The sequence below is a fragment of the Numenius arquata genome, chromosome 5 (genome assembly GCF_964106895.1).
Source record: "Numenius arquata chromosome 5, bNumArq3.hap1.1, whole genome shotgun sequence".
Classification (NCBI taxonomy): Eukaryota; Metazoa; Chordata; class Aves; order Charadriiformes; family Scolopacidae; genus Numenius; species Numenius arquata.
Genome location: NC_133580.1, coordinates 25,129,260 through 25,150,879, shown reverse-complemented (window position 1 = coordinate 25,150,879; position 21,620 = coordinate 25,129,260). Strand labels below are relative to the sequence as shown.

General features: G+C 44.9%; 1 protein-coding gene across 17 annotated transcripts in view; it reads right to left on the bottom strand.

Moving 5' to 3' along the window:
• ADGRL3 (adhesion G protein-coupled receptor L3) overlaps positions 1-21,620 on the bottom strand; it is a 288,036-nt gene that overhangs the window by 132,075 nt on the left and 134,341 nt on the right. For all 17 annotated transcript variants that reach the window (XM_074147553.1, XM_074147555.1, XM_074147559.1 and 14 more), the window contains one exon: positions 18,663-18,743. In XM_074147553.1, the coding sequence (XP_074003654.1) occupies positions 18,663-18,743 (81 nt within the window). The remainder of the gene's footprint in view (positions 1-18,662; positions 18,744-21,620) is intronic.

Sequence of the window (21,620 nt, the reverse complement as noted above, 5' to 3'; positions counted from 1 at the left end):
TTCAAACAGGGCCACAATCAAATAGAGTAGAAAGCCAAATGAAAAACCCAAGTGCTAAAGTGATTTCATAGACGAAGGCTGAAAAGCTCCACAGATTTGAACCCCTTCGGCTAAAGACGGATGCCCTGCAGTATCTTATGGGCTGTGCACTGTAAAAATCTGCGACTGTTGGCTATATTCATCATTTTAAGTGGATCATGTACTACACTCCCTTCTGCAATATCTAAAATCCCACTACAGGATTAGCTTTTCCTGTAATACCACACTTTTCAGAAGAGCAGCACGCCAGTGCTGGGAACAAACCTTGACAAAAGAAAATTAAAGACAAAAGCAGCACTGAGGGATACAGCCTCGGTCGCTGCGCTGGGGGTGGTTGTGGTTCACCCTTGCTGGGGGATGTTGCTGTAACTGCGTGAAGCCCCTTTGCCATTTGAAAAGTGCCGTACAGAAAACTCTCAGCTCTCCAGTCAGTAACATCAGCTTCTTTAAAGTTTTCTGATAAATTGCACTGGTCTATAAGTGGACACAGAGGAAAAAAAATCTTAATATCTTTGGACCCAGTAAAAGTTCCCTATATATTTTTTTTCTTTATTCTTTACCTTTGTAGCATTTAGCCAGCTGCCCACACAAGTCCTGCCCTGTCTCCTGAGGCTGCAATAGAGCGGCAGAAGAGATTTTAGCTAAATCCTTACTGATCTGGCAGTGACTTGCAGTCCCCGACTCCGAACCCTCTCATCTAGCATGGTTATCACAAAAACGTCACCTTCGCAACTCGCCCTGCCTGCCCTGACACAGCTTCAGGAAACAAAGCACAGGAGCAGATGCCTCCATGTCATTTGAATACAGAGATGCAGGTTAACCCAAACCTCTAAGCAGTAAATTAAATGCATAACGTGCCTCCTCCTCCCCGCCAGCCGGCACGGCATGGGGAAGCGGTGGCTGCACTACCACCCTGAGGACACGACGAGCAGAGCCAAGGCTGCACGTCAGCCCTGCCTGCAAATTGCAGGGAGTGTTTTCAATCCTCTTCCTTTTTTGTTTTTCCCTCCTATTCCTCCCCCCTCCTTTTTTTTTTTTTTTTTTTTTTTGGGGGGGGGTGTGTGTGAACAAATGATAACTCTGTCAAAATCAGAGAACAAAGCGAAGATCAAAGAGTGCAGGTAGCTAGATCATTAGGTATCCCACCTGAGGCAAGAGTTTAAGCCTCCAGAGATTACTTGCCAAATTATTTTAGAGTTATGCCAAGAGAGCTGTGCCCTCTCAAGCTTCCTGGCATAGGAACTGTCGCAAAGCAAAGCAGTGAAGTTTCAGGTGCTGCAGGAGGGATGTCAGGCTGCAGGAGCCACCAACTACACAGGCATCAACTTCAGTTAAGTGCAATTATGGTCAATTAAAGCTGCTCATTGCTTACATCTCTTTTGTGTGGGAGTCCAAGAGATGCTGTTTTATACCTTGGGGCCCTCTGGGGGGGGTGAGGGTTTTGGGGCAGAGGAAGCTTTTGCTCCACGTCCAAATAATAGCTTGAAGGCTGAGGTACTCACAGACCGCTCTCTCCCCCATGCTGTGTTACCCCAGGGGTGGTCAGCACCTCTGGGATGAGGCTCTAGATGAACACTATGTTGGGGACTGGGCTAGAAGAGTGGATCAGAGAAACAGCCTAGGAATACCATTACGTCTCCGATGGGATTTGGCTAGGGAAAAAAACCCAGGACTGTAATTCTATCTTAAGCTCTTCACTAGGAGCACCTTCTGGTCTGCCTTTTCTAGCAAGCTTGGATACTTGGTCTTACCCCATCCTGCTGTCCTCAAAATAGGGAGGTCCCAGGTGGTGGATACACTTCAAACACCACCAGGTAGCCAGAAACTAAAGGTCAGTACCTTCACAAGAAACAGTGGCCAAGTGCCCAAAGTTGAAACTCAAGGATGCAACCTGTCCTCACCTTGCATCAACCTCTGGACCCCAGGGCAGTCAGGAGACAGGCAGGTATTTGACAAGTGTTTCTGACCTGGCATTACCTGATTGAATGAGAGCCCTTTCATGCCAGGTGCAAGTCTGTACATCTATCAAAGTCCACTCAGAGTCACAAACAGCAGTGCCTGCAGCAACACAAGAGCTTTACTATTTGGCCTGAACCTACTTGCAGTCTTTGAGTGCGAGCTACCAGAGAGGGACACTACCATGCTGACCTGCCAAGGCAGGAGGGACAGGCACTACTGTTTCTTAAAGCAGTCCAGCACTGAGAAAGCATTTTGGACAAGAAGGTCACCTCAGAAAAGCAACCTTTATATTTGGAAATGCTCAAAGGCACAATTTCAGTGGGTGGGAGAACCTACCTTGCTCAGCGTGCACCTCCATTCCTCCGTCCTCGCTGCTCATGTAACATGCTCAGTGTCCTCCCAGCTCCCCTTGCACAGCTGAATGCAATCGGTACTAATTAGCTGTTCGCAGACCTCTTTGTTTTCTCCTATGCTGCCTTTCCTCCCACATTTTTCTTCTTTTCCACTTCCACTGAAGCTTTGACAGACCAGCAGCTTTGAGCCAGCTACGAATGGGGGTAAAATGCTTTGTAACACCACGTTTTTCCCTCCTTCCCGTGCCAGTGGTCTCTTCAAACCCAAAGTCACACCTCTGGGAGCATGTTTTCTGGATCTAATTTGCAATCATCTTTGCAAACAAAACAGAGGGAATATGCTTATTTCACTAGATATTTCTTGAGCTGTTTGTGCCATTTCTTATCTTGCCAATTCTTCAGGAAAAAAATACGTATGTCAGAAAGTGCAAAAAATTTACCCACATGTGCAGGTTACCAGCAATGGTTCCTAGAGAGCACAACAAATAAAAAGTATTTAAAAGTATAATCCCATTTCTTTTCTGTGTGGAGAGAATAGGACATATATTTCTGTCATTAGCTGCTGATTTCAGAAATATTTGCACATTAATTATGCTGTATCAGCAATAACTGACCAGCTCCTTCTCTTTTCGCACAAACCTAGAGCTTCTACAGAACCAAAAAGACCATTTGCCATTTCTCAGAATAGTACATGAAATAAATAGCCACACGATTAGAGAGTACCACAGTTAGAAAATCACCTTCTACAGAAACTAGATATATGTGTGAATGCATGAAATGACGAATCATACAACCAGAACAAGGAAACATAACAATACAATACGGTCTCTGGATGACAAGCAATGGCTCCTAGGTCATGCCCAACTTTTCCCATTGTTTGGAAGGATGGACCCTTTATTAATGCCATGCCACAAGATGGTGAAGGACCAAGTAGGCAGAGCAGTGCCTGGAGATGTGGCGTACCGCATTGCTCCTAGAAGGACTATGCTGTGTAAGAGGGGTCCTGCTTTCACCTATGGGGGCATTCTGTCATTCCTTTGGGTTTTCCACAGGCTTTATTCCTCTAAAAGCTGTTTTAGCTCTTGCTCTTGTGTTTAGTTCCATTTGCCAGGGCAAGCATGACATGCAAGAGAGACAGACTGACAACCCCGTGCCGAGCCGGCCTCTGCTCCACCAACGCTGCCCGCTCCCCAGCACTGCAGATCAGCAGCAAAATTTAGCATTACTACCCTAGTTTCTTGCAGTATAGATACTCTTATATGATTAATGCGTGCTCTGCATGTTCTACAAACACTACAGCAAAGCATCAGGGACTTCGGGTACTCTGAGCATCGCTATGCCAGCAAGCAGGAGAGCCTACCTCGAGCGATGGGTGCGTACTGTGACCATGTGTGCAGCAGCTTGCTGCTCCGTGGGGACTCACAAAGATCAAGTCAGATGTCATTAAATATTTAGGATCTTAATTTCTCAGTGATTTCAATGGGCAGGTCAGTATCAAAAGAGAAACCGGTGGTCTCTATGTATAGTCAGGTGGGAGTTTAAGGGTCTGTGGAGTACAAAGGGCTCTAAGTGCATTATTTGAGCAGACAGGACAGCACAGCCCCAGTACTTCAGCAGAAACTTCACCTCCCTCCCAGGAACCATTTCACTGAAAGCAGAAAGCAGAAGAGTTGACACAGAAGCCCTGCATTTGAAAGCGGGGCCTTGAGATTTCGCTGTAAGCAAAAAATCCCTTCCCACTAAACAAGGCTCAGCACCTGCCATTCTCCAGTCTCCAGCCTTTGTTCACTCCAGTAATGAACACCTTTGTAAAACTAGCTGTAGATTAGAAAAGGAATTAACCTCCCAACAAAGGAGAAGCTTAATTAAGCACTGGACTAAGAGAAAACAGAGGGGAAGTACAAGTTAAAAAAAAAAAGAAAAAAGAAAAAAGACAAGACAGCTGTGCAGACTTAATTCCAATTTCCCCTCTTGCAGGTCATTTTACCCAATGTAATTTCCTTTCTGTATTTGGGCGAGTTTGTTACTGCAGCACTGCCCATTAACAGAAGCGTTTTTGTTGCTTTCCATTCCCTTTTACCTTTTTTAATGCTTTGCATTACGAGACCTCCATCAAAAAAAAAAAAAAAAAGCAAAACAGATTTAAATTAGACTTTGGGAGTATGCCATTTCATAAACTTCTCCCCAGAGAGCTTCAGCTAATTAAACAAATGATTGCAAAATACTCACAATGTCAACCCTGTCAGCTTATATGCGAAATACCTACACCAAGCTATAGTTATTTAACGAAACACAATGTGAAGGAGCAATGGGCTTTAGCAATAAGCACAAACCTTAGCCCATAAGGGGACACACACTTTTTAAAACCACGGGTGGATTATGAAGAGGCCAAGGACTTTGAACATCCCTGCCCATGGCCTTGGGTGTCAAAAGTCACAGCTACTCTGATCCGAGCAGGACAGGAGCTGAAGATGTGGGTGGCCAAGCTGAGAAGGAGACTTCAACCGGTTCAAAAACTGGATGAGCACATTGGGCTGCTCTCAGCATTTGGGTTGCGTTGAGCTCTGTTACTGCCAAGAGGGCAGGTTAGGAGTGGTTAATGATGTTCAAGGAAATCTCTGGATTTTTGCCATTAAATTGCAGCAACTTGGTGCAAAAGCTGTGAAGAAGCAAGCAGATAGGAATGGGTGCCTGGGGTAGGAAACCGGGAATATAAATGTTACATGATTAGTCTGTGCATAGTTGCTGGAGGCAGTGAAAGTCTCAACTGTCCACAGCTAAAGGATTTTAAATCTCTCTATACGTTACATAAAAGTATTCTCTAAAAAAACCCCATTTTTTTCCTTCCCATTCTTTCCATCTCATCTTGCTTTCCTCTACTCTAAGCCGGGTGCCTTGCCCAACAACCCCTCTGTGCCCATCCCCTCTGCCCAAACCACCCAGCCTGCCTTTACTCTCCGGTACTTCTCTCCCATTCACCTCATCCCCAGTCCACATCCTGGTAGCTCATCACTCTTTATTCTTCCCATTTTCTTCTTTGCAACACACACCTCCAGTATCAAGTACACGCTGACTCCCAGGGCTGAGCACCCCCTTCCCTACCACCCCCCTATCCCGCTCTCATCCCACACCATATTTGATTTGCCCGAGCGAGTGACACTTCCTAGGCTGGCACCTTAGCTTCTTGATGGGTCAGGTGCATGCGATGGGTATAGCATGAATTATTACACCCTTGACTACGAAAATGTAATACTAACTTTCCTAAAGCCCTGTTAAGGTTCAAAGAACCCATTATACAAGGATTGAGGAAAAAGGACAGTGAGGAGGAGAGGGAGAGAAGAAGGGAGAAAAAGTGGCTCTGCTCACTGTGGCGGGGTCAGAGAGATGATGTTAAACAACTACCAACAGGGTTAGGATGCTGGCAAGTCCCCAGCTGGTCTCCCAGCCCTGCTCAAGGGCCGCTGCTTGCCGGGGCTCTGGCCAACAGGAGTGACCTCAGGCGGGTGGGCTGCTTGCTCTGCGCCTCCTGATTTAGGAGCTGAGATTAAGAGGGGATAATCCTCACTGTACCCAAGCCAGGTGCCAACCCAGCTCCGGTGAACTGAGTGTTTGAAAATGGGAGAGGCAGTAGTAAGAGGCAAAAATTATCTATTCTCAGGTGCCACGGCCATAACCCTGGATACTGCTGAGGACACTGTTCTGGACAAATCAGTCAGGGGCAATGCACGCCAGAATTGAGACAAGCCCCCACCTATCCAATCCTCCCTCTCTTTGGCTACTTCATGCCTTGGCAGCAGTATTAATGAGAAAACAGTTTTGAAAGGGGAAACTCATTTCGGAACATTCCTTTAGGAGGAATGCCAAGATCCTTCCTTGTTTATTTTACTTGTTGTGTAAACATTTTTGTAATACTCATCAATCCAGTCTATAGAGTCTACTTTTTAAAATAACCAGCATGGACATCTGTATCTTGCTCGCGACTCCGGCCTTTTCTTTGACTCCATACACTGAAGATAATGCATCATGTTGCCATTTTACTTTATGTACTGTGCTGGCTACTACTTGATTGTAGATTCTCAGTGAATCAGCCCAAATGAATCAGAAGGAACTGAAATCACATAATAGATACCAGCACTGGAAATGGTCAGGAAATAGTAATTAAGGATGAATGCTCTGTTTATGCGATCAAAACACATTAAGGCACAAGAAGACTGAGAAATTCTTCACTGAATGTGTATGGTAAAAGCATTCAGTTTGCTTCTGCCAGATTCCCTCTTAGCAGTAGTTCCAGATCCCTACTGCTGAGCAATTTTAAAGTTCAGTGAACAAATTCTTTCAATTGCTTGGTTTTCTCCCATTTCCTGTGTGAATTCTTCTCAAATTCAAGCTTAGTTTTTGCCTGTAAATGTGAGTGACAATTTGCAGAGGCTCTAATCAAAATGGTGCATTAACCTCTCTTTTTCCACCCCTTAACTTCTCCACTGTACAGAACCCATCTTGCATAGTTATGATCACAAAATATTAACATAATGTACGTCTTCCTTAGCAACAGCTATAGCATCAGGGGAATGCAGCCCATAATAACGCAGCTTGATCTAGAAGCACAATAAAATATAAATAAGCTTGCTCCACTTCAGTGGCACACAGGATTCCAGCGTGAAGGGCCTTCATAAATTTAGAAACCTCATCTTCTTTTTAATCTCCAACACAGAAGATTTATGGGCACGTACTCCTTTTTATTCCAGAAAATGAAACGTAATTGTTTATTCAGTATTATTTTGCTGCATGTCTACTACTAAATTTGTGGGCATAATACAGACACGTACACACACACATGCAAAGCTGTGCTCATAATGAAATAAAGATGAAACCAGGACTTAGAGAAAATCTAAAGGGGAGACTGCCATAAGAATATCCATAATTGTGGTCATTTTTTTAATGAAGAAAGCACAAGCAATTTTCTCCTAAAACCAGCTGCAATGAAACGAGGGATATGCTTGCTAGAAATTAACATGCTTAATCTAGAGCCCTCTATAAGAGTCCCCGTGTACCACATCTGCAAAAAGAACAGCATCCTCAGCTGGGTAAGGGCAAAGTCTTCTCCTTGCCCCAAGTCCAGCTGCTTCTCTCCAGCCCTTAAAGCTCCTCAGACAACCGTCCCATGGCTGTTGTACGCTCATGCACACTGGCCCTCTAACCCTTATAATTGCTCTTAACTAACCTTAATCTCTCTTCTCAAAGGCAATCAAGATCTTTTAAATATTGCTTCTAGAGCATTTTCAAGGAGAATGAACTATATCGAGCCAATCTGAAGGCAATAACAAACCACTTGGAGCTAGAGGATAGCAGTACTTGACTTCTGAGCAAATATTGCAGTTTATCAAGCCAAATTCACTTGGCTGAAACACTTAAGTCATGAGGCCTTTTATGAGGGAGCCAAGTTACAAGCAACAGGGCTCTGTAATGTTTATCTGTAAATCAGTATTTAGTATGCATTTATTAAGGCTAGGATTTCCAAAAGCACCTTTCAAGAGTGATGTACTCGGTTCACGAGCATAAATTTCCCTCTGAATTGTATCTACATTGTATCAGATCACTGGGATTCCTCTATAACAAACAAGACACAAAGGGAAAAATCAAAATTCAACAATCTGCTTTAAGGAAATTCAAGGGCCAAAGCAGGCTCTAAACCCAAACATTTTAGAAAGTATCAGACCACTGTCTCTGGTGGAAATCTCTCACTTCCAACAATTTTTGGTTCAACCCAAGATGGTTCCAAGAGCCAAGTGCTGTAAAAAAACTGGTTACCTACAGAAAATCCCACTGCACAGCTGAAGAGCCATCAAATGAACACAAAACTCTTCAACTCAGTGCTGTCAACAGCAGTACGTCTGAGCCTAACATGATTTGCTTGTATGGGAAATCGGCTGCCTGCCTTTCTAGAGATGCACGGCTTGTGTCTGATGAACCTCAACGAGAGCACATGAAACTTGCTCATTGACTACTAAGATACTTCTACATTTTATTGGAAGGCAGCCAGACTACACCACTGAATAGCCTGGGCCTTTAATAGTTGCTTTTCCTAACTTGTCTTGAATCAGAACTTACATTTTTACATTTCTTTTATAAGGGTGATCTGCTTACTTTAAATACATCATACACACCGTGAAAAATAACAAAAAGAAAATGAAAAGAACGAGAATAAAAGAATAAAGAAAATATTTTCCTGAAGAAGATGCTATAGATATAACATGATATTCCACCACTACAAACATTTTAACATACACACCACTCAGAAATCCAAGTCACAAGTCTAGGAAACTTTAATACTTTGTTAGGTAAACTTAATATTCATTATCTAGTCTTAAAACCATTTTGTACTGGCAATGGGAAACTCTATCAGACACTAAGAAGTCATCTACTATTATAAATGGTGTTAACTGGATAATTTTTCATCCAGATTTATACCCGAGGAAGAATAAAACAAATATTATCCCTGTAGCTGCAACAGAATAAAACATGTTTACTCATTAAGTAACAATATATCAATAATATACCAATAGTGCTATATCAGAGGTGGCCTCCTAGTTCGATTACTAACAAACCCCCTTCCCAGATTTAGAGTATTGAGTTGCTCTCCACCAGGGTTTTAACACCAAAACAAAGCCATAAATTAAAAAAAATTAAACCATAAAAATGTATAAAATGCATTTCATAAAGGGACCTACGCCAACCCGATCCTTTGAATTTGTACCTATATTTCATTTGTGAATACCCACAGACCCTGCACAGAACAACTGGGACCCTATGTCCTGCTCTAACACACATGTGCTTAAAAAAAACCATCGTTGTCCTACCCTCCATCCTTTCAGGTGATGATGACACACTTCACCGCATATGTCGTGGAGCACTTCTATAAACAGGCCCCATGTGTTGTAACACGAAAGATGCGACACACAGCAAAGGATGCAAGCAGCATGGCTGCAGTGGCAGATTGGGACTTCCCAGTGGCCAGGCTCTTCAGCTGGGGCAGAGGGCTCCCGTAGGAATTGTCACCTCACATTGTTCACCTCTTTTAAGTCTCCAGATGGGTAAAATGAAGGCCAGTTATGTCTATATCAATCAAAGCACTGGAGACCGATCCTATTCTCTTTTAAACAGGCATATGTCTTAGGAAATCAGTGGACCTGAAATATGATCTCACATATGATTTATTTGCCATTCTCTCCCATTACACAAATATAAATATAACAGGCATTTTTCTGCAGCCCTGAAATGATTCAGAATTAATACCAGATGACAAAATGGACCATGTACCAGGAGGGGAAAAGTTACAGTAAAACCTCCTTCCCATTAATGGGGCCATTCATTCATATGGCCACTATTCCACAGGGGAGCTGGACATAAATTATGTATTTGACATCTAGTTATAGATGATTATATCTGACATAATGAAGTTATAATGGAAGGAGTTTGCACACTGTTTGGTTATTAAGTGCCCATTTCTTGTCCCTGCACCAGGTGCAATGGTGATAGGCTATACAAATCATCCAGAAGAAATGCCAAAATGGGCTCCCTTACTGATAAAGCACCACACATGTTTATTAATTTAACAGCTTGTCTTGTGTCTCCCCCATCTGCTCATTTAAAACAGTTATTTGCCTTATAAATATTTCAGAAAGAGAAGTGTAGCCAAAAATTAGTCTGGCAGAAAAGAGATAAAAAAAAAAGTTTGAGAAGGGTCTCATCCTGTATGCAGCACTGTGCTCTTTTTTTCCACACTGAATTGGTTCAACAGCTTTTTTCCAACCTGGTAGTAGGACATTCACTTTAGATTAGTGATGCTTGAGGGTGCACTGCCATAGCTGACTCTGCTTTCCAGCTGTTGCCACTGTCAGGTGAGTGAAAACTTCGACTGCCAATGGCGAGCGGTACGACTCAGTACAGCGGAAAATGAAACCCACCATCAAAAAATATGCCGGGTAGATGTCTATGTCCATTTTGAGCTTATCAGGTCATATGGTAGCTTCAAAGGGCCTACAAAGAATAACATTTCAAGGTATCTTTAAATCACAGTTCATGCTGATCTCCACAGCAAAACTCCTTTACAAGGCAGCAGCTAGCTGTTAAAAAAAACCCAAGTTAAAAAGTGCTTTTTTTTTTTTTTTTTTAGGATGAGCAGGAATAATGGAAAAGGTGTTAAACATCACTCAGACTGTTCTCCACACCTCACCTCCTCTCCCCCCCCCCCCCCCCCCCCAAATTTCCTTAAGTATTTTAAAGTGTAAATACTTTGAAGAGTTCCCACCAGCATACAGGATTTAGCATTCCTCCTTGAGAGACTTTGTTAGCTCTGGCTTTCTGCTAGAGCGAATGCCGTTCTCTTATAAATAAACAGCAATGCCCCGAGGTGCCCCTCTGCGAAGAAAACACGCATTCCAAAGAAGTAAGAGCAACAATTCAATACCACAGGAAAAAAGAAAATGGGGAACGGCATGCAATTAACTCTTTCTGACTACGGATAACTACAGGACATAAAGCGGGACCTTGCTGATGATAACAAGACAAGCAAACAAGAGGACTGCGGGCTGGCTGTAAGATTTCATAGAATCACAGAATGGGGTTGGAAGGGACCTCTGGAGGCTCCGGGGAGACCTCATAGCAGCCTTCCAGTACCTGAGGGGGGCCTACAGGAAGGCTGGGGAGCATCTGTTTACAAAGGCCTGCAGTGACAGGACGAGGGGCAATGGTTTTAAGCTGGAGAAGGGGAGATTTAGATTGGATATTAGGAAAAAATTCTTTACCGTGAGGGTGGTGGAACACTGGAACAGGTTGCCCAGGGAGGTGGTTGAGGCCCCTTCCCTTGAGATATTCAAGGTGAAGCTCGACGAGGCCCTGGGCAACCTGGTCTAGTAGGAGGTGTCCCTGCTGACTGCGGGGAGGTCGGACTAGATGACCTTTGGAGGTCCCTTCCGGTCTGGACCAATCTATGAATCTATGAGATCATCCAGTCCAACCACCCGTGCCAAAGCAGGTCCACCCAGAGCAGGTTGCACAGGAACGTGTCCAGGGGGGTTTGAATGTCTCCAGAGAAGGAGACTCCACCACCTCCGTGGGCAGCCTCTTCCAGGGCTCTGCCACCCTCACAGGAAAGAAGTTCCTCCTCATGTTTAGGAGGAACTTCTTATATTCAAGTTTGTGCCCATTTCCTCTTGTCCTGTCCCTGGGCACCACTGAAGAAAGACCGGCCCCATCCTCTTGACACCCACCCTTTAAGTACTTATAAGCATTGATCAGATCCCCCCTCAGCCTTCTCTTCTCCAGACTAAAAAGACCCAAGTCCCTCAGCCTCTCCTCATAAGAGAGATGCTCCAGGCCCCTCATCATCTTTGTAGCCCTCTGCTGTACCCTCTCTGGCAGTTCCCTGTCCTTCTTGAACTGGGGAGCCCAGAAACTCCAGGAGCTCTGGCTACTCCGGTTATGATACTAGTTATCACCACCCATGATACCCAATGAGGAATTAACAGATACAGAGCATGGCCCATGTTTAAACCAGCTGCCTGCTTCAGGGAAATCATTGTAGTCCAGGAAGGTGGACGTTTTGGCATGGATCTGAGCCACAATGACAGATTTTTTGAGAGCTCTGGATAAGACTGAGAAAAGCACTGCATCCTTATATCAGAGCTCAACGCTCCACTGTCTTCACAACCCGAATGAGCTCCATACCTGGCAATGCATTCTTGCATCCGCATCTACCACGCTGCCCCAAACCCACCCCATTGCCACGCTGAGCTGTCTGAAGACTCATCTCCAGCCTTGAGGTTGAGGGCTTTAAATGAGCCTGCCCATCATGACAAAGAACACAACAAATCCGTACAGACCTCTTCAAAACAAGGCAGATGAAAATTCACAGTACGTGTAAAGCTCCTAGTCAATGCAAGACCTTTCCATTTAGACTGGAAAAAATTCTTCACAGAAAGAGCGGTCAGACACTGGAACAGGCTGCCCAGGGAGGTGGTTGAGTCACCATCCCTGGATGTGTTTAAGAGACGTTTAGATGTGGTGTTGGGGGATATGGTGTAGGGGAGAACTTTGTAGAGTAGGGTTGAATGTTGGACTCGATGATCCCAAGGGTCTCTTCCAACCTGAATGATTCTATGATTCTATGATTGACTGTGCAGGTAAGGTAAACAGTCCTCCTGGCCAGTCAGTGCAACACCAGGTACCTGCACGCCTGAAAAGTTACCTGAAAAGCCACATGGGACAAGAAAACGTTGCATGTGTGTCGCTGGCTTGCTGCAGTGAGCACTCACACCCCGCGTTGGAGGCAGTGAGATCCTCTGGGGCGCCCAGGGCGGTCGCGAAGGGGAAGCTCTGAGAGCAGTCATACTTGGAGAAAAGGCTAAGCAAAAGCAAAGCAGATGACCCCCTACGAGATCAAGGAAGAGCAGGACACTATGTTGCACCCCAGCATTGCATAAGAAAAAAGGGAATAAGGCTCCTGAGCATGGGGGATCCCAGCCAGCATCCAGTGCCTGCTGCTCTCTTGGCTCAAAGGCATTGAATTAGCCTCTCCCCTGGGCAGGAAAACAGCATCGCCTTAAGAAGCTGGAAGCATATAGCTGGAACTAACTCTAAGGGAAGGAACAGGATGAGTAAAAGCAGGACCTTGGAGCGAAGCAGAGGGATACTGTAAAGGACTCTGGAGCTGAGGGAATGGCCTTCCTAGGCGGACTCCAGCAGAAAATTAAAAAGCCTGGAAAGAGAAGATGCCTGGCCACCATCGGGTCAGAGCAGAGGCTCCTGAACAGCACCTCCCTTGTAGCACTGGGCCTGGAGAGGCAGGAGAGCTGGTGTCTCAGGGCCCGGCAAGCACGGAACACCTAACTCCGTGTGTCAGCTTGAATAAAGGCAAGGAGTGCCCTTGGGCCTCGGTGCCCAGCGCTCCCCTTCCTCTGGACCTGGGGAGGGGGACTGGGGCTGTGCAATGAGCCCAGCTGTCAGATCCTCCCGCATCATCTGCAAAGCCATCGACCCTCTCCAGGACCTCTGGGAGACAAAAAAAACCAACCAAGACCCAGAACGTGTGCGTGAAAAAACCTGCTCTATTTTTGGTAATAAGATCTCACAGTGCTTCTGACATTCAGGAATGGCTTTCCCTCAGACGCTGCAAATGCAAAGGGGGAGAAAAATGGCAGATTGGACCCAGCTTTTGAAGGAAGAGAGCACAAAGAGACACTCTCCTGAGCTGGAGAAGAAAGGGGGAAAACCCAGAAAAAGCTCTGGCTGCCTCCCTGACACGCTGCCCAAAGGATACGGAGAGGTTCTGTGTCTACAGAAGTTGAACCTCACAATTGAGGCTCACAGGAGAAAAAAAAACACCCACAGTGTTTTAACTGGGGCCAAAACAACCTGGCTGGGAGGAGAAATCTGCACAGAAGGGTGAGAATCTCCCACTCCTCATTTATTTGCTATTTATTTCTAGAACCAGGGACAAATACACAGTTTTGCTTATCAATTAATGTTTTGGAAATGTACTGAGTTCAAGCTTATCAGTCTCCAAGACAACTACTCCCTGAGCTTCAACTTTGAAGGAAGTCTTTGTGAAATGCTAGCTCAAGCGGGGAGAAGAGGTCCTCAGACTGCCCGGCATGTATTTCGTGTTTAATATGATTCCCCATATATGCTAAAATCCGCTTCTATAAAGCTTTATAAATAGTTTTAGTGTGTGGACTCAGTGAGTTTAATTCACTTATTTTCTCTGTTTTAGTACTTGGCAGAATTTAAGTCCAAATGATAAATTTAATTTATTCCTATATATGATAATTCCATAAAATCCCTTCCTAAGACAGAGTATCAGCATCACCCTCATCTGCTATTGTCAGTAACCAGCGATCCATTTTTAAACATGGGTTTAATCTTCAGTCTCTGAGATCACAGCCTGAGGTCTCAGCTACCCCTGGAACTATTCTGCGTATGGATGGTGTAAACAGTTGCATAAAAATCATGTAATCACATCTGGATTGTTAGAGTGAGAGAAGGTGTAAAAGTCACGGTTAAAAGTGCTTCATATATGGAACTAATTTTGAAACACCATCAAATTAAAAAAAAAGGGTGAGGGTTATGAAGCATCGTGATACAAAATGCTGATTCAGGACCTCATTTCTATTAAGTGATTTACAGTGTCATTACTGCGTTACTGTACGGAGCAGTGGCGCAGAGTAATTACTCTGTAACGCACAATGACATTAATGTACTAGTAAACTGCTGGAGTTTATACTCCATTCACTACTAGCACCAGGACTCTGAAAGGCAGGTAAAAATGCCCTGCATGCATAAACAATGTGTGTAAATGTCACCAGTAATAAATTTTTTAAAAAGGAGAAGGAAGAGGCAGTTACAAATAAATCTGCCAGCTGAGAATTGCAACTGCATAGACCCACAGGAGCACTAAAGCTGTATCGTTTTTTAATAATAGGGGAAGGAAAGATGCTTTTATATCCCTACTCTGGCTTTATTTCCATTTTCTACTATGAAAATTGTACGGCGGCTTCTTCTTTTTGCCACTCAGAGTGCAACATTGAACTGCCCCAGGTGTTCAGCTCAGTGCAAGGGAAATGAAGAGCACCAAAGTAACAGCATTAGTGGTTTATGATGACTCTCACAACGCTGCGCTTCTCTTAGAGTTCCAGCTATTGGAAATGTGGAGAACAAATGAGAGCTTCAGGACAGAGGTGGTTTTGTCTCCTTTGTTTAAAACAGCTCTTGTAGCTACGGGATGAAGCTTGGAATGTGACCTGAGCATGTCCTAAGGTGTCAGAAAATGCAACCAACCAAACAAACAAACAAAAAAATCCTCACACAACTAGAAAAAAATAATGATTATTACAACACTCAAATGGATTTGGGGATTTTGGGTGCTGTGGCTGGAAAAGAAGCAGCAGATATACAAGTAGAACTACACGTCCCAGATCCCAGGGCTAGAGGAAAGCCTTGCTCTTCTCCCAGGAGACAATTACTATGTTTTTAACACCCCCTAGTCACTAGCTTGTAGACCGATGCCTTCAGAGCTGGATGCCTCCCTCTCCCTCTCCCATTAAGTTACACAAGGGGATTCAAGTCCTTTTACCAGCACGTACCAGCAGTAACATCAATCCTTCCGCACTGAGCAGCTCTTTCTTTAAGATCTCTCAACTGGGGGGGTGGACGCCCTCCCACCTGCTGGCTTCCTGGTGGAAGCAGTTAATGTAGCAGTTTATGTTGGATAAACTCCATTTTACTTTCTCTGCAAGTGCTGCAACTGTTCTGTCTGACCCACTTTGCCCTGCTGCTGGCGGCAGTGCCATTCATCTTGCAGAGGCAGCTGTGCCCTCATGAATGGCAGATAGCTGAAGATTTTTCTTTTATCTTGGAGAAAGCAAGGCACAGCTGCTTTGGCTGCTGCTGTTCCAGCATCCTTGAGTCTTCCATAGGTTGCCCCAGACCCCACAGCAAGGATTTACATTGACCTATTCTAAGTAAGCTCTGAATCATCACATCCAACATCAAAGACAGACTTGAGCAAGAAGGTCACAATCACAGAATGATATGGGGTTGGAAGGGACCTCTGGAGATCATCTAGTCCAACCCCCCTGCCAAAGCAGGTCCACCTACAGCAGGTTGCACAGGAACGTGTCCAGGTGGGGTTTGAATGTCTCCAGAGAAGGAGACTCCACCACCTCCCTGGGTAGCCTCTTCCAGGGCTCTGCCACCCTCACAGGAAAGAAGTTCCTCCTCATGTTTAGGTGGAACTTCTTCTGTTCAAGTTTATGCCCATTTCCTCTTGTCCTGTCCCTGGGCACCACTGAAAAAAGACCGGCCCCGTCCTCTTGACACCCTCCCTTTAAGTATTTACTGGAGTGCTCTGCTAAAAAATCAAGGTAGTAAATTTTACCACAGAACTAGAGGTTTTCAAGGGACTTAGAAGAAGCTGACAATCTCAAATACATGTGTCAAATCTCAGGGTGGTTCACTTAAAGCTGAATGGAGGTTGTGGACTGCAAGGAGACTGTATGCGACCAGCCTCATGACAACACCAGATTTGGAGAGAGGACTGTGAATCCAACATCCTCACACCCAAGTTCCACCACCCAGCACCTGGTACCCCCTTGCAGAGGTGCAAGAGGAACCACCAAGGAATAGATTCATAGATTCATAGATTGGTCCAGGCCGGAAGGGACCTCCAAAGGTCATCTAGTCCGACCTCCCCGCAGTCAGCAGGGACACCCCCAACTAGACCAGGTTGCCCAGGGCCTCGTCGAGCTTCACCTTGAATATCTCAAGGGAAGGGGCCTCAACCACCTCCCTGGGCAACCTGTTCCAGTGTTCCACCACCCTCAGAGGAAAGAACTTGTTCCTAATATCCAATCTAACTCTGCTCTTCTCCAGCTTAAAGCCATTGCCCCTCGTCCTGTCACTGCAGGCCTTTGTAAACAGACCCTCCCCAGCCTTCCTGCAGGCCCCCTCAGGTACTGGAAGGCCGCTATGAGGTCTCCCCAGAGCCTCCTCTTCTCCAGGCTGAACAACCCCAGCTCCCTCAGCCTGTCCTCATAGAAGAGGTGCTCCAACCCTCTGATCATTTTGGTGGCCCTCCTCTGGACCCGCTCCATCAGGTCCATGCCCTTTCTATATTGAGGGCTCCAGACCTGCACGCAGTACTCCAGGTGAGGTCTCACCAGAGCGGAGTAAAGTGGCAGAATCATGGCAGAATGATAGTGCTGAGGCTGCTTCTGTGCAGCAAGAGTCAATTCCTTAGCTTTTGTTACTGCATCAGCCAAGAAAACACATGCTCACACTTACAAAGGGAAAGAAGACCAGCAAATGTTTACTCGATCATGTTAAAGATCTACCCACATGGATGCTGGCAGAAAAGCTCACTCAAAATTAAGGGAGCCTTTCACACCAAGAGCATTAACATCATGCTTTCATTTAGCCCACAAAGTCCTTGGACCATTTGGAGGAGCAGCTGAAATTCACCAACACAAAGGTTTTTTTGTCTCCCAGAATATTAAAGATGGATAACCAATTAAGATACAGAAGACAGCCTTCTTCATATTACATACTGACAGTGTGTCTATCCAGCTTGATCTTGCATTAACACATTGCATTTTTCGATCATGAGCACCAAGAGGAAAACGTGCGCACACAAACTTACACTCACAGCCCTACAGTGGCGGGGCAGAATGGCGACAATCATTACAGAGAGCGATCCCCTACCCTTTCAGCTGCTGTAGCACCCTTTGGAGACTAGGAGGAAGGAAAAACCCCAAACTTAAGCTATAGTGCATCTCCCTGCTAACACACTTTGTCTCTCCTCTTATTCCCCTCCTTCTGCAACATTCCCTGTGTTTGATGTTCATACATATTTCTGCAGCTGACCAAGAAATTCCTCCACATACCTGTTTGATTTTAGCTTTGCTATTACCCATTCCAAGAAGGGCAAGGTGGTCATTTTGATATCCTGACATTGACAATATCCTGAATATTGACAACCTAGTTAAAAGGAGCAAAGGGAGGAATAAGAAGTCTGCACCAGCATGGATGCTTGTTCTGGGGCCAAGCCCATTTCCTGAGGCCACAGGGGCAAACACTAGGTGTTCATCGCAACACAGCCAGGGGATGATCTTCCAAATGGGGCAGAGAAATCAAGGGCTCACATTCATATAACTTTATTTGCACCATTCAAGAGAGGCACCTCTTTTAGGAGGGCTACTCTGGACTCACTCCATACGTATCAGCTACTAGCATTGCTCCTGAGGGCAATCAGCTCACCAAAAATTGCAGTCATCCTCTGGAGTGAACATGTCTCCTCATCAGCTCTAGAACAAACCTTGAGCAATGGCAACACGGATTGAATCCAGGCCTGAACCGCTGCACGACCACTTCTGTACCTCAACTGACCTGAGGGATAGCTGAACTCAGGCTTTTTGCATCCTGCCACAAGCTCCCTATGCCTGTGTGCTGCCGTTAGGAAGGAAAGGAGGAAGGCAGAGGGCAGAACACAAGATATACCTGTCCCTACAGAAGTAAACTAGTGGGAAGAGCAAAATAGTTTTTGAACAAGATGATATGCTCAAAGTTATATAATGGGGCACATGGGGCATGGTTATCTCTCATACAGCTCTATCTCAGGAATTAATTTTCTCCCAAGAGTTTCCTTGGATGAAGGGTAGTGACTTTACCCTGGAGGCTCTATGAACAAATGGATGACTTGCACCCACTGCGGTGGCTGGTTTCCAATGCACGTGCATGGAGACGGCATCACTGACTCACCCTTGGATGGCGGTCTCTCCAGGTCTGAATCGAGGTGGATCGGTGGGGCAATGTAGGAAACCTGCCCATGGTGACCTTGCCCTGTGGAAAAATAAGTGTTTGAGTTCCACTGTTTCCTTCAGAGATCTATCAGGGCTATAATTAAACATACAGCATTTTTATGGCACTGGATTCCAAACAAGCTTGCAAATACTATGTTCTATTGTGCATTTTTCACAATGAGCTTCCATTGTGTGGAGACACCTGACCGAAAGTTGAAAACACTCCCATTTCTTTTCCTTTTTCCATGCAGACCTGGGCACTACGCTGAACTTTAGCTATACCTGCTTTACCACTACCACATACATTTTGCACAATATTCTCTTAGAAGGCCATATGCCACAGAAGACAACGGATTTCACACAAGCCCATTCAATCTGTTGATCTCACTCTAAGAGGGAAGCAAGCCTTCCTGTGTCACTGCAGTTTTTGAAGGGAGAGCGGTATGAAGTACAACTGCATCTGGTTTTCCCACCTGCAGAAGACGCAGAAATCAGTTTGCAGAGTTCGGCATCGCTTTCACCTGGGTGGAAGCTTTTTGCTTCCCAGCACCACCGTGCAGTTTCCCAGTTGCTAAAGACTCAATTTTTCTCCAGTAATTTGGAGGTAACTATATCGAGAAACTTCTATTTATAATAAAAAACATGTTGTGATAATTAATCTATTTACTGTAACAATTTACAGGGCTGTTAATCTCTTTTTCTAAACATGGAAAGTTAATGATACATAGATTACGATAACAGCTAGAGTAACCTTCCTGTTTCAAGTAATATTCGTGCTGCAATAAAAGCAGTTGATTCCTCTTATGAGACACATTCCAAATAATTAATACTGCTCCCTGTTGACACTTGCTGTTGTTGCTCCAAGCAATTTCCAAGCTAGTGGCACAGGCAGCAGAGCAGCAGCACAGTCTTCTGGATTCTTTGTAATGACATCTAGGAATACCACAAGCACGGTATGATGGTGCACATAATATGTTGAAAACATCTCTTTATTGGGGATAAAATATTAATGGGGAAGGCGGGGGAGGGGGAAGAATTGTGTCTGAATGGGCAGGATATATTTACCACTTTACGCTGAGGCTGACTCAGATAATTTGCATTATTAGCCATTACAACAACTGGACGTTATTCAGGTTTAAAATCCACCGACGCATCATAAATTCTATATTTGCTTTAAGTGCTTTAACATGGGAAATCTGCTTCAGGCAAACACATAGCTCATAACAAGTTACCCCACTTTCCCCTTCTCGTTTACATGTTAAAAATCAATTTGATGTCATTAGTGAGCATAAGCCACCATTTAATAGCTGCTCGGTTCTGCATCAGAAGCAGGCAGACAGTGTGCTCTCACTCCAAGCTGCTCAATGTGCAGGATTGGTGCCCCTACAACCATTCAACAGGCTCCCCGGTCCCTGCATCAAAGACCCCACTGAAATGCAAAATACCCGAGGTTGGCAGGGAGCTCTGGAAATCACCTAGTCCAGCCCAAGGGCAACAAGAGCCTATGGCTAGTGTCCCCTGTACCAGCACTTGGCCATCCTCACAGGGGAAAAAAAAAAAAAAAAAGCTTTTTCTTATGTTTAAGTGTAATTTCTTGTATTTCAATTTGTGCCTCTTGTCCTGTCACTTTATGCCTCTAAGAAGGGCTCCATCTTCTTTATTTCTGCCCATCAGGTAGTTAGACATACCAGTAAGATCCCTTGGTTTAGGCTGGACAGTCCCAGCTCTGTCAGCATCTACCCACACAGAGACGCTTCAGTCCCTTAATCATCATTGTGGCCCTTTGCTGGACTGGCTCCGCTAAGTTCCTGCTCTGTGGACCCAACATCCAGAAACTCTTCACCACTCCCAGCAGAGGGGTAGGGTCACCTCCCTTGACCTGCTAGCTATGCTCTGCTTAACGCAGCCCAGAGGGCTGGTGGCCCATCTTGCCCTATGTGCACATTGCTGGCACCTGGTTTCAGTCTTGACCTTTGAAAAAGTTTTTTTATCACCTGGTCTTCTTGGGACCAAGTGATCTCAAATACAAAAAAGAATGATTCTGCAGGCTTAAAGGTATAGGATGGAGTTAAGAAGATACATGCACAGTATATAAAAGACTACAAAACATCTGCAAGTGTTTTTAGACATTCATTACAATTCAGTAGTATCTATGGAAGTTTATGAATGTTTTATAAAAGCTTTTACCTAATACGGAGGAAGCAGTAGCATCAAATGATCTTTTGTGATAAATGAAACAAGTTGCCAAAAGCTTTTATCTACTTGCTACTGATGCAAAACACAGTACTTCCAAAAAAATATCAAACTTGACTTCTGTTAGACTGTACACTTCTCGCAATGCTAATAAATCAAATGTTGGGTTTTAATATTCTCTCTATAAAATAGCAATGCAAACAATTGTTGTGCTTCTTTCTCTGGGCATGAATGCCAGCTTAGTTGCTCTTCAGACTCATCACAGTCTTCCTATACAAGGAAAAAAGGCTTTCCACTGCTATCTGTGGCCCCAATCACAGAATCACAGAATTGTAGGGGTTGGAAGGGACCTTCAGAGATCATCTAGTCCAATCCCCCTGCCAAAGCAGGGTCACCTAGAGCAGGATGGACAGGAACGTGTCCAGGCAGGTTTTGAACGTCTCCAGAGAAGGAGACTCCACAAGCACTGATAAGATCCCCTCTCAGTCTTCTCCAGGCTGAACAGACCCAGGTCTCTCAGCCTTTCCTCATGAGAGAGGTGCTCCATTCCCTTGAGCATCTTTGTAGCCCTCCACTGGACTCTCCCCAGTAGATCCCTGTCCTTCTTGAACTGGGGAGCAAGTGGCTGTGTTTGGAGGTGCTTACAACAAGGTGCCTAGGAGAGGCAGTGCATGGGAGCACTGGGTCATCAGAGCTACTAGCACAAAATTAAATTACATTCTCT